The sequence below is a fragment of the Barbus barbus genome (genome assembly GCF_936440315.1).
Source record: "Barbus barbus genome assembly, chromosome: 27".
Lineage (NCBI taxonomy): Eukaryota > Metazoa > Chordata > Actinopteri > Cypriniformes > Cyprinidae > Barbus > Barbus barbus.
This window is the reverse complement of record NC_136755.1, coordinates 27,466,926-27,483,487: the sequence shown is the minus strand read 5'-3', so window position 1 is coordinate 27,483,487 and position 16,562 is coordinate 27,466,926. Positions and strand designations below refer to the sequence as shown.

The 16,562-nt window shown below is 33.3% G+C and overlaps 2 protein-coding genes across 3 annotated transcripts in view; one reads left to right on the top strand and one right to left on the bottom strand.

Moving 5' to 3' along the window:
• Positions 1-2,590: 2,590 nt before the first annotated feature.
• On the top strand, positions 2,591-9,778 carry LOC306847354 (E3 ubiquitin-protein ligase RNF5-like). The gene is made up of 6 exons (XM_079381261.1): positions 2,591-2,874; positions 5,412-5,430; positions 6,214-6,326; positions 7,250-7,304; positions 7,399-7,510; positions 7,640-9,778. Exons 1-6 carry the CDS (start codon positions 2,675-2,677, stop codon positions 7,741-7,743), a joined length of 603 nt encoding a protein of 200 aa, XP_079237387.1. The 5' UTR covers positions 2,591-2,674; the 3' UTR covers positions 7,744-9,778.
• The window catches only part of LOC306847353 (choline transporter-like protein 4), a 24,506-nt gene continuing 17,454 nt past the window's right edge, over positions 9,511-16,562 (bottom strand). Inside the window, exons 15-22 of one of the 2 annotated variants that reach the window (XM_079381260.1) lie at positions 14,925-15,184; positions 13,957-14,051; positions 13,389-13,492; positions 13,228-13,301; positions 12,537-12,607; positions 12,356-12,450; positions 10,652-10,736; positions 9,511-10,564 (exon numbers count right to left, since the gene is read on the bottom strand). In XM_079381260.1, the coding sequence (XP_079237386.1) occupies positions 10,458-10,564; positions 10,652-10,736; positions 12,356-12,450; positions 12,537-12,607; positions 13,228-13,301; positions 13,389-13,492; positions 13,957-14,051; positions 14,925-15,184 (891 nt within the window). In that variant the 3' untranslated portion in view covers positions 9,511-10,457. The remainder of the gene's footprint in view (positions 10,565-10,651; positions 10,737-12,355; positions 12,451-12,536; positions 12,608-13,227; positions 13,302-13,388; positions 13,493-13,956; positions 14,052-14,924; positions 15,185-16,562) is intronic. The other variant, XM_079381259.1, reaches the window with a different exon arrangement.

Below are 16,562 nucleotides of genomic sequence, written 5' to 3'. Positions count from 1 at the left end.
AAAAAATGCCCAAAATTTAAGATTTATCTATTGAAATTGCATATAAAAATGTAACTTCTGTATTTAAATAATTAATTAAATGTATTTATTAGTTATTAGCAGTTTTAACTTAAACTAATAAACTTAATGTGATTATTTGTTGTGTCATACAAAAATCTTTTATTTCAAATTTTCAAAATGCATTCATTCGAATTGCTTAAATCGGTTCAAAATTAAACTTATTCACTTAAAAGTATGAATATGGTTATAACATGGCCGGCTGTGGAACAAGCAATATTCAGTTTGAGATTGAAAGTAATCAGATTGATTTGACAAATGTATAAACTTGATTATTGTGTATTCAAAACACTTTCAGTGTATTAGCACTGTTACATAAATCTGACTTGTTTCATTTATGTATGTCTGACAAATATGCATCACCGTAAGTTTATTAGTTATGTTGAAGCTGTATAATCCAAATTAATTAATGTTATATGCAATTCAATTACAAACTATTGGCCTGATGGATAGAGAGTTGGACTTGTAACCTGAAGGTTGTGGGTTCGAGTCTCAGGTCCGGCAGGGATTGTAGGTGGAGGAGTGAATAACCAACACTCTCTCCACCCTCAATACCATGACTGAGGTGAGACCCTTGAGCAAGGCACCGGACCCCCAACTGCTCCGGGTGTATGTTCACTACTGTATGTACACTAGGATGGGTTAAATGCACAAATTCTGAGTATGGCTCACCATACTTGGCCACACACCACTTCCCTTTCCCTTTACACAAATCTTAAATTTAGGACTAAATATTTTAAGTGCATGTATAGCGAATGTATTCTTGTGTAAAGTGTTTTTTGAAAGGGTTCTAATATTTTATAGGTTTTCTGTTTTTATTTGAATGATTAGGGAGAGTGGGGAGGAAAGTAACGTGGGATGAAAGTTACAAAGCGATTTTCTCAGAGTTCTGACTACATTTTGTTTTCCAAGCTATACATTCAGCACACAGCCCTTGATGATGCTGAGAAATACCGTGTGATTTCGTCATCGTTTCCCGCGGTTAGGTCTGGAAAGCAGTTTTCGAGTACAAGAAGTAAATTACTGAAGTTGTGCTGTCACAGTAATGGTCAATCTACAGGTTTAGTGCTGTAACACATCCTGAAGTTTACCTGAGTTTTTCCAAGTAAATCGGGTTTAGAGTTCTTGTTGGGACGGAAGTAACACTTGTTAATTTTGTCCCCCTACAGTGAGTGACAAGCGTTTCTTTTGTCCCGCTGCATGCTAATGTGGTGACTTTCTGTGTCTTGCATCGTTTATTAAAACATGTTTAGAACCAAAAGAATATGCCAAGAGTGAGGGTCAGAAAGACAGATGTTCATGAGAGGGTGTTTCTGAACATAGGCCTATCTGTCAGGAACATCAGTCTCAGGGCAGCTGCTACGTCACATTTACCTTAGTCATATTTAGGCTTTAGCCATACCTTAGCTTTTCCACCTCCACCTATGAATTTGCAGCATTTCCAGATGTTTTTATGCACAGTTTGAATGTATGCATAAAAACAACTGGATGGAAACATGAATAGGCCTACTGTTAAAGTTAAATTATACTTACATCTTTCTACATTTGTAGAAAATACCACCTGGTATTGATAGACCATACTTCTGAGTTACTGGCCACAGCAAAAATATATGGGTCTACAACATTATCTTTTTTTAATAGTATTTTTTTTTTAAATGGTACTTTTCAGATGGTGCTCCCCCTATGAGTTTTGGGTTATTTTTGAAGAATGAAACACTGATGCAATAATTATCAGTGCTTTTTGTCGTGACTGTGAATGGATTTTCTTTTAGTGATAAATGTACAATGTTTTTACATGTAATTCAAACCGTAGATTTTATTGTTAATAAATGACAATCTCTTATTACTGCAGCTGCTGATCTCACAGTCTCTGTTGAAATCATGTTTGTGTGGACTTCTACTGTCTCTGAATTCTGTACTGATTTAATTGTATTTGTCAATAAAAGTGTCTGTGTTTCTGTTAATACATGCCCATTTTTGTTATAATGAATGTTTATAACATGAAATTTTTTTCAGTAAGACCATGCACAATTTTTCACGTTTGCCAATGCACATATTGCTAGAAACTCAATTGATATAATTCTCATTCTGTCATTTTCCTGTTCTGATACGTCTTTGTCTGGATAATTCATATGTTTTGTTTAAAAAAAAATTATATATATATTTTTTTTCTTGTCTTTCTACCTGTATTATAAGCATATTGACGTCCATTCGACGGTATCCATTCATTATAAATGAAATAAGATGATAAACTATTCTTTCTTTCATAAACGCTCCAAACTAATTAAAATATTAATACTAATTAACCAGTATCAAATGTAAATCCAATACAAAACATCAAGAAAAATAAAAAAAGGACATAGATAAAAACCGGGGGGGGGGGGGGGGGGGGCAACAAAACTGTTATAATCTACATAAAGTGATAAAAAAAAAAAATACAAAGTAATAATTTTATGCACAGCATGTTAGTGTTTTCCGATACTGAGCGCCTTTCACAATATTGGTGCACTCGCTCAAACCACGCCCATCCGTCACAAAAGCGGAAGTGCTCTCTCTGGTGACTGGTTTGGCGTCACGTCCGCGCTTGAGCAAGTGAGTGAGTGCAAGTCGCGAGAGGATGGAGGCCGCAGAGCAGCAGCGGAGCTCGAGTGACGGCGCGGCCGCCAGAGGAGCGGGAGTCCCGGGCAGCGGAGGTGGGGCAGGGTCGGGGGGAGGCGCGGAAGGCGAGCGGGACAGAGATCGAGCCACCTTCGAGTGCAACATCTGCCTGGACACCGCGCGAGATGCGGTCATCAGCCTCTGCGGACATCTGTTCTGGTACAGCCTATCGATAATCGATCGCCTCCAGTATCATAACAGTATGAGTGAGTGCAGGCTGAGCATTAAAACACACACAGCGTGACTAAATGACACGAGACAGACCCTTTACCACAGTAAACAAGGCTAGTTTCAGCTAAACTGCAGCTTCAGAGAAAACACGGTGATTGACTGACAGCTTGACATGTTGACAGGGACGAATCGGTCTCATTTTTCAACCCTTAATTCACCATCATAACACCATAGTTACTGTAAAAAATACAGCATATAAAAGGTGATAATATCATAATGTTCTTGGGTGTGTGGTTATGGTATAGTACCATGGTATTACTGAACTATTATTACTTCAGTTATTGTTACTATAGTAGCTTAAATATTCTGAACAATCTCCTGCGTTCATTTTCAATGATTTTACATTAGTAGCATATTGTGTTGCATCATTTCTTTGTTTGGGTATGGTGTAGTATTTTGGTGTAAATGCTGGTTACCATAGTAAATGTTTGAGATGATTGACATGAGTGTTTTATATTGTGCTGACATTTTATTAAACTTTTAGTCAACATTTGCATATGCGTTTTATATTTTGTATTATATTTGATACACTACATCTGACTTTTATGGCTCATGTAGTATGAAAGAGTGAGAATATGGAGAAAAAATATCTCAAACTGAGCAAAAATATGTGATTTGATGCTGATATTTACATGACAAAAAAGTATTAATAGCTTGTAATATAAATCAGTGAGATCTTTATAGCAGATACTTACAGAAAATGTTTTCACTCTATATCTCCAATAATATTTCTTAGTATTTAATGCTTAGTTTTATAATCAAACCATATAATACAATGATGATGATATAAATAAATATCCCCAAAAGCCTGATGATCGTATTTGAACATGTTTTTTCTAATAAGTGATATATGGATAAGTCGCTTCAGTCCAGTAAGTGTTAATCTTCAAAATTATTATTGCATTTACTAAATTATTATTGCATTGACGGCAAAAAGGCACGTGAAACTCAAGCTGAAGGTGGATATTTGTGCAATTACACAAAGTTATTTTACTTGCTAAAAAGTCTAAACTATCAATCAGATGAAGCAGACTGCATGCAACAGGTTTGTCAGCAAAGTTTTGATCGTTTTTATGATTTAGATGCCTTATGCTACCGTAATGAGCTAACTAGCCTAAACTTTATGTAAAATAAACTCATCGTTCTGGTGTGATATTTGTGTTGTGGTGTCAGACAGTGATGTCTTTCAGGTTTATGCCTGCAATAAATACTAGAACATCAGATGCTGAGACGTGTCCCAAACCAATGTGAAAGTCACTACATGTGTCTGATGAGTTAAAGCAGGTTGTTCTCTGCGAAACTGCTACAGCAGAGTGTGTGTTTTGTGTAGTATCTGTGAGATTATAGGGTTAATGAGAGATTAGACTGAAGGATTGAGGCCGTATTGGAGGAGTAAGAATAGATGCACACGTAATGCTGAGCATGCATATGTGTGTGTGAGAGTAATCGTGAGCCTTCATTCATGTCAAACGTGCTTGTTTTGTAGATGTGCAGATGTTTTGGAGTGTGTTTGTGATTGTGTGCATGACAAACATCTGTTAGATATTTAGTATTTGGACAACAAACCCGTCAGGATTCTTCCTGTCTTCTATAATATTAGTTTATAATTATGTTTTATACACTTACATAGGCTGACCTGTACACATAACATGAAAGTTTTGAACTTTTACACTTTTTTATAAATAAACATGGTTTATTTCACCTCAAAATCAACATAAATACAATGAGAAATGGCATAAAATGGTTTTTGAACCGGAAAATCATTTTAATGAAAATTACTTGGTAAGATGATATTTAAATGCTTTGGTTTTATGATCAAAGCTCTGTATTAAAACATATAATGCAATGCAATACGATGAATGATGTTTGATATGAGCAAAGAAATGTTCATGAAGCCTGCTTGTTATATTTTGATACTCACATTTGAACATGATTTTTCTAAAAAATGTGTAATGGGAAAAATTCTGATTGCTGAAATGACATAAAATGTTACATTTTTTTAACCTAAAAATTATTTCAGTGAACCATCAGTGAAAGTATTTTCATGATGATTACAAACATTTATGCCACAAATTATTAACTACAGTGAGTTGTATTTCTATTTTCTTTTAGAACTGTGATGTATCAATATTTTTGGCATTACAGCAATAAGAACTGAAATGAGGGAAATGTTTAATTAAGTAATTAATTGCCATGGAAAGATATCACAGCGCATGAAGTCTCGGATTCATGAGATTCACCATATTTCATGTTCACAACTTTCTGTATTTCATTTTCATGCTGAAGAAATTCTGAGAAATATGCTGAAAGATTTATGCAGATGGGATGGATGTATTTTACCAGATGCTTCTGAAAGAGTTTTCTTACCATTAATTCAATTAGCTATTTTAAAAACCAGAAATGATGTATTAATTTACCTAATTTTTACCTCTCTCTTTTTCCTGGTTCATCTGCTCCTCGTGCAGTTGGCCGTGTCTTCATCAGGTCAGTATCTGAGTGTCTAATATCATGAAGGACATTTTATAGCTGTTCAAACTGAGTGGAATTACATGCTTACATGTAAAGTCAGATATTAAATGATTGTAATGTACAGTAGAAAGCTAGAGAACTCAAATAAAACACTATAAGGTATAAAGAAATTAGCAAGGATGCATTTAATTGATCAAAAGTAACAACGACATTTATAAGGTTTCAAAAGTTATTTTATTTCAAATAAAAGATGTTCAAGTTCATTATATTTGTATAGCACATTTACAACAGCCACCAGGCTGACCAAAGTGCTTTACAGAGGAGCAAGATTATACCACATACACAGAAAACAGACCAGACAAAAATTTAATAAAAAATGGCCATATCACAGTAGTCAATACACGAAGGAAAACAAATACGTTTTAGCAGGGACTTAAAAACAGACTTAAATTCATCAGAGAATTCAGAAAAATAAAATTTCCACAAAAATATGAAGCAGCACAACATTTTCAACATTGATGATAATGAGAAATGTTTCTTGAGCAGCAAATCAGCATATTAGAAGATTTCTGGAGGATCATGTGACTCTGAAGACTGGAGTAATGATGCTGAAAATTAAATTTTGATCACAGGAATAAATAACATTTTACTATATATTTGCATAGAAACTGTTATTTTACATGGTAATAAAATTTCACTACATTACAAATATTTACTGTATTTTTGCTGAAATGAACAAAGCCTTGGTGAGCGTGAGAGAAGACATGGAACTATCTGTTGCTGTCCCGTGTGTTTCAGTGGCTGGAGACGCGTCCCAGCAGACAGCAGTGTCCCGTGTGTAAAGCAGGAATCAGTCGAGATAAAGTCATTCCACTGTACGGCCGCGGCAGCACCAGCCAGGAAGACCCCAGGTGCTGCTGTCACACACAGTATACAAGATTAGACATTATTCTGCTTTATTTATTTAGGATGTCAATCCATATTTGATATTTGTGTAAAATAATGTTGGCTCTCCAACTAAATGACAACGCGAGTAATTGTTTAATTTGTCACACTGTAAATGGAATAAATAATAAATAAATAAAATACATTATTATTTTAATAAAAATTGTTATTGTGATTTAAAAAGTGATTTTTTTTAAAAAATTGGTTTGCACCAGGGTTATTATAGGTAACTAAAACTACTACAAACATTTTTGTAATAATTGATAATATTAAAATATCAATACTAGTGTATATATATAAATATATATAAAACAATATTTAAAACTTAAACTAAATGAAAATTAAAAATGTTCTCTTGGCAATGAACTGAAATGCATTTAAGTTGAGCCATTAAAATTACTAACTGGAAATAAAAACTCAAACTGACCAAAATATGAATTAAACCTAAAAAGTAATATTAAAATTGAAAAGTGAAAATATTAAAATATTAATAAAAACTACAATAGTATATAATATTATAATAACACTGGGATGCACTATTTGTCCAAAATTATGTGATTATATCTTAGTTTGTGATGTCAATATGGCTGTAAATTATTATTATCATTCAATAAAAAATTAAATAAAAGCAAAATGTTTTAATATAAAATGTGATATTTAACTGTAAAACATAACACTAGGTATTTAAGAAAAATAATATTTTTTATTTTACACTACAACTTTAACTAAAATTACAATACTAATATTTTACTTCATTTTCAAATGTTACACTATCAAACTTTTTTTGACAGAAAGCTGCAAGGAGCAATGAAGACTTGTATCTTCAGCCTGATGGTTTTACTCATTTTAAAATGATGAGAAATGTCTAATTTGTGTCTGTGTGTTACAGATTGAAAACACCGCCACGACCTCAGGGTCAAAGGACAGAACCAGAGAGCAGAGGAGTGAGTGTCTGTCTGTCCTTATAAACAACACTTCATCTGCTGCATTATTATGCTGTGGTTATGAGTGTATAATATTCATCATATCTCTCCGCAGGCGTTTCAGGGTTTTGGTGACGCAGGGTTTCACATGTCTTTTGGAATCGGGGCTTTTCCGTTTGGATTTTTCACCACAGTCTTTAACACCAACGACCCTTTTCACAGACGAGGTCAGTGCTGCTGTTTGTCTTTATGAGACGCTCACTATTAATATTTCATTTTTTAAAAATGCTCAAGTATTAAGATCATGTCGGGTCTTATGAATGTTGGTTTTTAAAGCCGTGACTTGATCTCATCAGATCCTCATTACGGAGGCGATCATCAAGCCAACGGCAACAACTGGCAGGACTCGCTCTTCCTCTTCCTGGCCATCATCTTCTTCTTCTGGATGCTGAGCGTGTGACGCCTGCGATTGAAGCGACAGTAACGTGTGCTTTCAGAAGATCAGCTGTCTGTGTCTCATACACACACACACACACACACATCAGTGTTGAGAGAGACAGTATTAATGATCAAACACTACAGGAGCTCACGAAGCAACTCGCAAAACACAGCATATTTCACCTCAAAATCAATACGAACACAATGAGAAATTATTGTGTTTTCAATGAACCTGCATTCTAAACTTATTTTCAGGATGATTAAACGCATTTAATGTCCAAATCTCATTGCTTTAATGAAGTGTCTTAATAAATTCTCATGAAAAGAATGTCACAATGCAATATAGTTTTAATAGTTATAAAAAAGTCGTAAAATGGGCTTACTTTTAGCATATGCTATATATTTATTGTACTGCCTTTTAGTTATGCTGAAATGAAAGAAATCATATTGTGAAAATGACCATGACATATGTGACATTTAGAAATTTCAGAAAGATTACAGAAATAAGAGTTTAAGAATTAAAAATGTTAATTGTCCTAAAAATGTCACACACAAAAAAAGGCAATTTATTTATTTTGGTTTTGGTTTTGGAGTGAAATATATGCTGAATATGCTTTTGTGAGATCCACCCTTTATTTAAAATGTTTTCTGTGAGATTTAGTTTTAAGAATCATCCTAAAGACGCACGCTAGTCATAAGCTAACAGTGATCAGACGCTGAGATGAGGACCAGTTTCAGTCAGGTCTGTTCAGGAAGTGTTTCCACAACAGTTTTATCTGCTGTGTGTTTGTTGTGTAAAGCGTCACAACTGTTATTTATTAATCACCTGATTCACACACAAATTCATTATGCATTCAGTAAAGGGCATATTGTTGTCATGTCCTTAAAGATTATAGATAAGAATGGTAGACCAATTAAAAAAAGTGAGTTTATTTTTCATGCACCCTTGAGAGTTCTCACAGGAGCGAGTGTTGTGTGTATATATGGATATTGTACATGATGTTTTTAATCGTCTCTCTGTCATTGGCTGTGACGTTTGATTGACAGCCGGGAGCCAGGTGATGGTTTGTAATCCCTTAACTGTTTGTCAATGTAACAAACATCCTGTGAACAAGAACATTTCTGTTGATTTCTTTTCTCTGCAAAGTGATTGGCCGGTTTGGACCTACTGTGACCACGCCCACTTGTATAATGTCACAGCGCGGGTCGTGTTGATTGACAGCTGCTGGGCATAAAGTGGGCAGGGTTTATGCTCAGAATCTCTTGATTCTGGATGATTTTGGGTGACTTTAGTTGAAATTGCTCTTGTTTGTCTCTTTAATTTTTGCATATTGCAGGTTAATTATGTTTGGAACAAGTCTTTTTTTGCCATAAAAAGTCTTTTGGTAGCTAAATTGCATATAATTATTGTGCATATGGGGCAGAATCTAAAGTGGGTGTGGCCTGTTCTCTGGCACTTGAGAAATAAACATTTAATACGATCGTTGTGATGTTTGAATTTTATATATATGTGTGTGTGTGTGTGTGTGTGTGTGTATATATAACTGAGATGTCACACTGTTGTGTGTAATTCGCTGAAAATAATACTAATACTGGACATCTAATATCACCAGATGTATTGTACTGAAGCTGAAGTCAGAATGCGGTCATGTGATACGTCATGTGATAATTATATAATAACTGCAGCCTTGAGCGATTATGATCCGGGTTTAACAATTGGGTGACTTAATGACCACTGAAACCGGTTCTGCTGGTTTGGAGTTCAAAATCAAAGCTATAATGTATATTTAAGGCAATTTATTTTATTACACAATCACTGTCTGTTTCTAAACAAAACTACAAAATAAAAGCACTGTTTTATTTGCTTTAATGTCATTTTCAGATTTGGTTATATTAGTTTTTGTTTTTATTTTTCAGTTGGCATTCCATTTTAAGTCTATCATTTTCAGTCATTGTATTCCAGACTTTAGTTTATTATTATTATTATTATTATTCCATTTGCCTCTGCCTGTTTCAAGTGCATGTCTTATTTCAGTGAATAAATTCAACTTATTTTCCATCACTATCAGTCTGTATTGAAAACAAGCACTTGGTAATATGCAACATTTGTATTAAATTTATATGTCTTTAAATAAATATTTCCAGTTTACACTAAATCACACATAACTGAACAAAAAATCATATAAAAATGTGAAAAGAGCATGCAACTATAAAAACATTCAAAACTACGGCTTTCATTCAGACTTATGGAGTGTCAGATATATTGTAGCTTTAAAAATGTTCAGCAGTCTTGGAAGAACAGATTGTTAGTTATTAATCTGCACCAAAAACAGTCATTTGTATGTGCAATATAGCTTCACTGTGCACATCTCCCATATTAAAAACAACCAAGTGATAATGGCAAATAATAAATGTTTTGGCTCACAGACATCTTCATCCAAGTTTCTTGCATTTGCTTTGGACAAATAAAATAAAACCACTGGCACATTTTCAGTAAAAGTTTCCAGCAGTTTGGATGTGATCCTTAATTTTTGGTGGTTTTGATTCACGAGTTACACTACCTAGATTCTGTTGAAAACAAAACTGAGATCGAGTCTCAGATTCTCAGTAACATGTCTAAAAAAAAGAAAAGTTTAAAAGCGTCTGTACATGAATTCACTGGGATCTTCACACTTCGACTGAAAGTGACGGTGCTTGAGAGAAGGAAGTCAGAAACCCTCGTCATCTTCATCATCATCAGCCTGTCTTGGGCGCTTTGTTCTTCTTGTTGAGGATCTTCATCAGGTTCTTGGACATGAAGTATGGTTTCTCTGCACTGCCGTCATTACGCTCCAGATCTTCCACTGAACGACAAAACACAGTGAAACACACACAACACCTCAAACGGTATATTCACTATATGTGACATTATATATGTGTGTGATACTCACAGAAACACAGGAAGAGTGTGTCCACACCCATGTTATACACACTGAAGAAGCCGTGAGCAATCAGATATGCACCGAACACCACCGTCTGTCACACACACACACACACACACACACACACACACACACACTTTATATAAAAATAAACATTGCCTGATTCAACTGTACATCTCGTTCCAAACTCTTTGCAACTGTACAGCTAATTACTGAATGAATGCATTTAAACAAAATACAGGGAACAGAAGAGAAAGGAGTTTTAAGGGATAAACTTAAAAACACATTTCACCTCAAAATCAAATAAAATAATGAAATAAACAAATATTTTCCATAAAAAAATTGCATTTAAAATATTTACTGTAATGCAAATATAATATAAAACATTTTTAAACAAAATATATTTTTATTTTGCATCCAGATGTTTTACTTTTAAGAACTTTTAAGGAAAGAGTTCAAGGCATTTACAATTTAACCTCAAAATTAATTAAATATATTTTTAAAAATGAATAAATCAAACTTTTGCATATAATAAAAATAAAAAATACATAAACTAAAAATATATATTTTTCATACTTTAAAATTGCATTTAAAAATTTACTGTAATGCAACGATATAAATAAAATCATTTTTTTGCAAGATATAATTTTCCTTAAAGTCTAATTTACATCCAGATGTTTTAGTATTAAAGATGTTTAAAGAAAGACTTTGAGACATATTTTGATTTTGCACTTCATGAAAACACAGATTTCACCTAAAAAACCAAACAAATAAATAAAATAAAAACTTTTTTTTTTCATAAATTGTGCATAAAAAAAATTATTTATATATTTGCATTACAGTAAATATTTTAATGCAATTTTTAATTTTTATTTTATTACGTTTATATTAGGGCATCCAGATGTTTTATTTTTAAGAACTTTTAAGGAAAGAGATTGAGGCATATTTAGGTTTTGGATTTAGGAAACCTCCATTTCACCTCAAAATTAAATTAAATTAAGTTATTTTGCATTTAAATTTTCATTCAAATATTTACTGTAAGGCAAATATATGAATAAAATAAAAAATATATATTTAGCATAAAAATTATTCTATTTTGCATGCAGGTGTTTTACTTTTGATGACTTTTAAGGAAACCAAACCAAACAATAATAATAAACGATTAATAATGATAATAATAAAAAGAAAATAAAATAAAAAATATTTTCCATTAAAAATTGTATTTAAAATATTTACTGTAATGCAAATATATAAATAAAATCATTTGACCAAGAATAAGTTTAAAATTATAATTTTATGGGAAGTCTAATTTGCTTCCAGATGTTTTACTTTCAAATACTTTTTAGGAGAGAGATTAAGGTATATTTAGATTTTGATTGAACCGTGAAAACCTCATAACAAATAAAATAATAAAAAAAATATTTTCTTTTTGCATAAAATTTTGCATTAAAATACAGCAGAGTTAACTGTCATTATGTTACAATGCAAAAAAAATCTGTAAAGGACAAGTATGCAAAATATAATTTCTGGTGAAATAGTTGACAAGTTTGGTGAAATTCAGTTAATGTGTGTAATTGCAATGCTGAACACACGACCGCTGACCAATCAGAATTCAGTATGTAAAAGATGACAACATCATAATGTCAGTAAGATTCTGATTGCTGAACATTTGAAATGTGAATCAGTAATGCGAGGTGTGAATGTGAGTCTCACTATGATGGGCATCCAGTAGTAATTGAGAGCCGCCGTTTCAAACGTGGTTCCTGGAGTCTGAATCCTGCCGGAGAAGAAGAAGAATGCCAGCACACCTGAAAACAGACCAGAAGTCATCAGCTTCAGCTCACAGATGAAGCTCCAGAGATCTGCTGAGAGTATGAACATCAACTTCTCTCACCAACTCCACCGACCACCATCAGCTTCCCGAAGAACAGCAGCAGATCCGTCACTTTATCCAGCACCACCACCCTGACCACAACAACAACATCACCTCTTAACAAAGAATACATCTCCTCGTGAGGAACCAGATTTCATGGGTTCTTGAGTTACTAATTAGAGCTTCATAACACTGTTCCTATAACCAGATGCGACTCCACGACACAAAAACAACGACAGTTTTTGTCCAAAACTATGAAAGCTTATTTCCTTAATATTTAAAAGAGAAGAAAAGTAAGAATTATGAGTTAAAAAGATGCAACTACCTTTCATATTTTATTCAGTAATGGGGGAAAAAACCTTGCAAATAAATATAAAACCAAAATCTTTGCAATTTTATAGCTAATTACTAAATGAAAGTACATGAACTCATTTATATAATACAAAATAGGGACAATAAGTTTAAAGATGCCCAAAAAAAAAGCATAAAAATGTGCATTATTTTGATTTAACTTCATGAAAACACTCATTTTAGATCATAAATAAATAATTGATTTTTTTAAATAATAAAAATATACTTTGCATAAAAATTTATGGGGGGGGGGTTCAAAATGGCTTTTTTTTGTTTTAGTGGCTTGGTGTCTGTTCTTTAGAGCACATTCCAATGCGTCTTCAATCAATAACTGATGAAGGATTCCAGACTGTGTTCTCACCGAATAATGTTCCTCATGAGCAAAGAGAAAGCATTCTTAGCGGACACACAGAAGTTCTTCCCGTATATGGCGATCTACAAACCAGAGAAACACTGACATTTATTGATTTATTCACTCACTCGGCTGATGATTTTATGTATATTTGAGAGAGGGTTATGTACCATGATGTAAGCGTTCCTGTTGATGAACTTGATGAATTTCTCCAGACACCAGAAGCAGCATTTGAGGCAGCACATGATGAAGCGCGTGCACGGGTTTTGAGCCTCTGAACACACACACACACACACACACACAGTTCATCATTCAGAAACACCTGCTTTCAATAAAACATCTGATCAGTGTACATGGTGTATCAACTCATGACTGATTGTAAATAAACCTGAAAATATAAAATGTAAATAGATGAAAAAAAAACAGTTCCCTTAGTGATCAACTGAAATACTAAATTAACCCTGGTGTAGAGTCGGAATAAAATGAATCAAATATCTGTTTTTACAGTGATGTTTGATGTCAGACGTCTGCACTAAACTCATTTGACAAAAAAAAAACATACAAAAAAAAGTGTTGTATTTTAGTCTGTTTTCCAGTACAAATGTCTAAACATAACATGAGATTTTGTAATTTTGCTTCTCCACTAAATACTAAAAATTGACTTTTTGCAGTGCTGACACACTAAATAGAAATAATATATTTTTTTTTTTAAGATGACAAAGTGCAGAAGTGAAAGACCTTTGAACTTGTGGTCCAGATACTCCAGAATGATCCTGACGATCTGCACCAGCGTGAGAATCAGAGCGCCGAACGCCAGAGAGCCCACGTGATACCTGACACGAATCAAGAGAGCAGCAAGAAATCAGTCACAGACACTTCTGACTCGATATTCATAACCTCCTTCATGCAGCTGTAATCATGAGCGCATCTGAAATACACTGATGTCAAGGGATTTCTTAAAGCTCATTCATGCTCTTACTGTGATCAGTTGACCAGTGCATATTATTATTACCTGTTATCAATTTTCATCAAAATGCAAGAACTACGTTTAAAATGTCTTTTCTTTTATCCTTACATCATCAAGACTTAATAAAAATTATGTTAACCAGTAATATCAAAAGCTACCAAAATATGAACAAATATATCAGGAGTCATTGTGTTCATTTTTTATCACAAGATATATGCTTAAATTAAATGTCATTGTTATTATTATTTATCTGCAGGTTAAATCCTGATGGATAAACATGAACATAAGACTATATCATTAAATTGAATTTCCATTATAAACAAAAATGCAATGTATTATTATTAGTAGCAGTAGTAGTATTAGTAGTAGCATTATTGTTAAATGGATAATTGGATAAAATAAACGGATAAAACAATCTTATTTGATTAAATTAAAATATTTTATAATATTAAAATCAAAAAGTTTAAACATGTTAAATAGCATATTTATTATCGTTGTTGTTATTATTATTATTAATATTTACTCTTCAGATATATAATGTACTGTACTACTTTATTTCCCACTGAATGTTCTGTATCACTGAAGTAAAACAGATTGTGATAGTCAGCTTAATGTTGTCTCACACTGATCTGGAGTCAGCTCTGACAGTTTAGGTTAGAATTGAACCAGAGTGCATTTTCCACCAATAACCTACATTTCTCCAGCTGGTCTGTTTGGCCTGGTGCTTCATGTGTCTTACCGCAGCGCTCTCATGAAGGACTGGATCAGAGGGAATGTTGGGATATCTGCCGGTTTGCTGAAGGCCCAGTAGTAAGAACCGAAGGCTCCGGCGAGTGTACAGTGACCCAGAGCGATGACGAAGTTCACGCACCACAGGAACGCAACCACGTTATAGATCTGCAGGTTAAAGAGGTTCCTCTGGAACAAACCCTCCTCGTTATAGTTAATGAAGATGCAGCGCGCCGACGGACACGAGGGATACTGTGTACTGTTGAACGTCTGTGGAGAAAAACAGACACACATGAGATATCAGTTATTCCTCATAAACCAGATTAAATGAAGAACGAAGTCTCCTGCTTCTCAGGGGAGGCTTTCTACTGAGACAAATACTGCAGTAAACTCTTCTCTAGAGCTGAACTTAAACCAGACATGCCCAAAACATGGGCATATTTATGTTTTGTTTTATTTTTGCATTGAATTTTTTATTTTTTTTAAGCTATATAAGTGAATCAGTTTTTTTTTTTTTATTGCTAATGGCAAAAAAATATATTAAAAAATTATAAAATGTAAAAATTAAAATTCTATATAATATAGCAGGATATAAGGCAACAAGATTTTCGAATCTGTTTTATATTTGAGTCATTTTATTTATTTATTTAAATGTTATTTGTTTATTTATTTATTTATTTTATACAATCATTTTAAAGTTTGTTTTTTGTTTGTTTCTTTTAATAAATTATTACTTTTATTCAGCAAGGGTGCATTAAATGTATCAAAAGTGACTGTAAAACATTTTTAATGTCAGAAAAGATATCTATTTCAAATAAATTCTGTTCTTTTGAACTTTCTATTAAACAGGAAATAATAAAAAAAAAATGATCTGAAGCAGCACAACTGTTTTCAACATTGATAATAATCAGAAATGTTTCTGGAGCAGCAAATCAGCATATTAGAATGATTTCTGAAGGATCATGCGACACTGAAGACTGGAGTAATGATGCTGAAAATTCAGCTTTGACCACAGAAATAAATTACATTTTACAATATATTCACATAGAAAACTGTTATTTAAAATTCTATAAATATTTCACAATTTTACTGTTTTTACTGGATTTTTGACCAAATAAATGCAGTCTTGGTGAGCAAAAGAAACTTAAAAAAAAACATAAATATATATGTGTGTGTACCTGGTATTTATCACGTTATAGGGCCCAAATGTCCCCACAAGGATAGTAGCACCAGCTAATTTTGACCTTGTGTGGACATTTTTTAGGTCCCCATGAGGAAACAAGCTTATAAATAATACAGAATGGAGTTTTTTGAAAATCTAAATATGCAGAAAGTTTCCTGTAAGGGGTAGGTTTAGGTGTAGGGTGATACAGTTTGTACAGTATAAAAACCATTATGCCTATGGAACAACCAGTGTGCGTGTGTGTGTGTGCGTGTGTGTGTGTGTGTGTGCGTGTGTGTGTGCATGTTTATGTGGTTTATGAGGACACAAATTTGTATAATGACATGGGTATGACAGAGGTATTACAATATGAAGGTGGTTTATGAGGACACTGCCTATGTCCCCGTAATTCAAAAGGCTTAAAAAAACATACTAAATGGTGTTTTTTTGAAAATCTAAAAATGCACAAAGTCTCCTGTGAGGGCT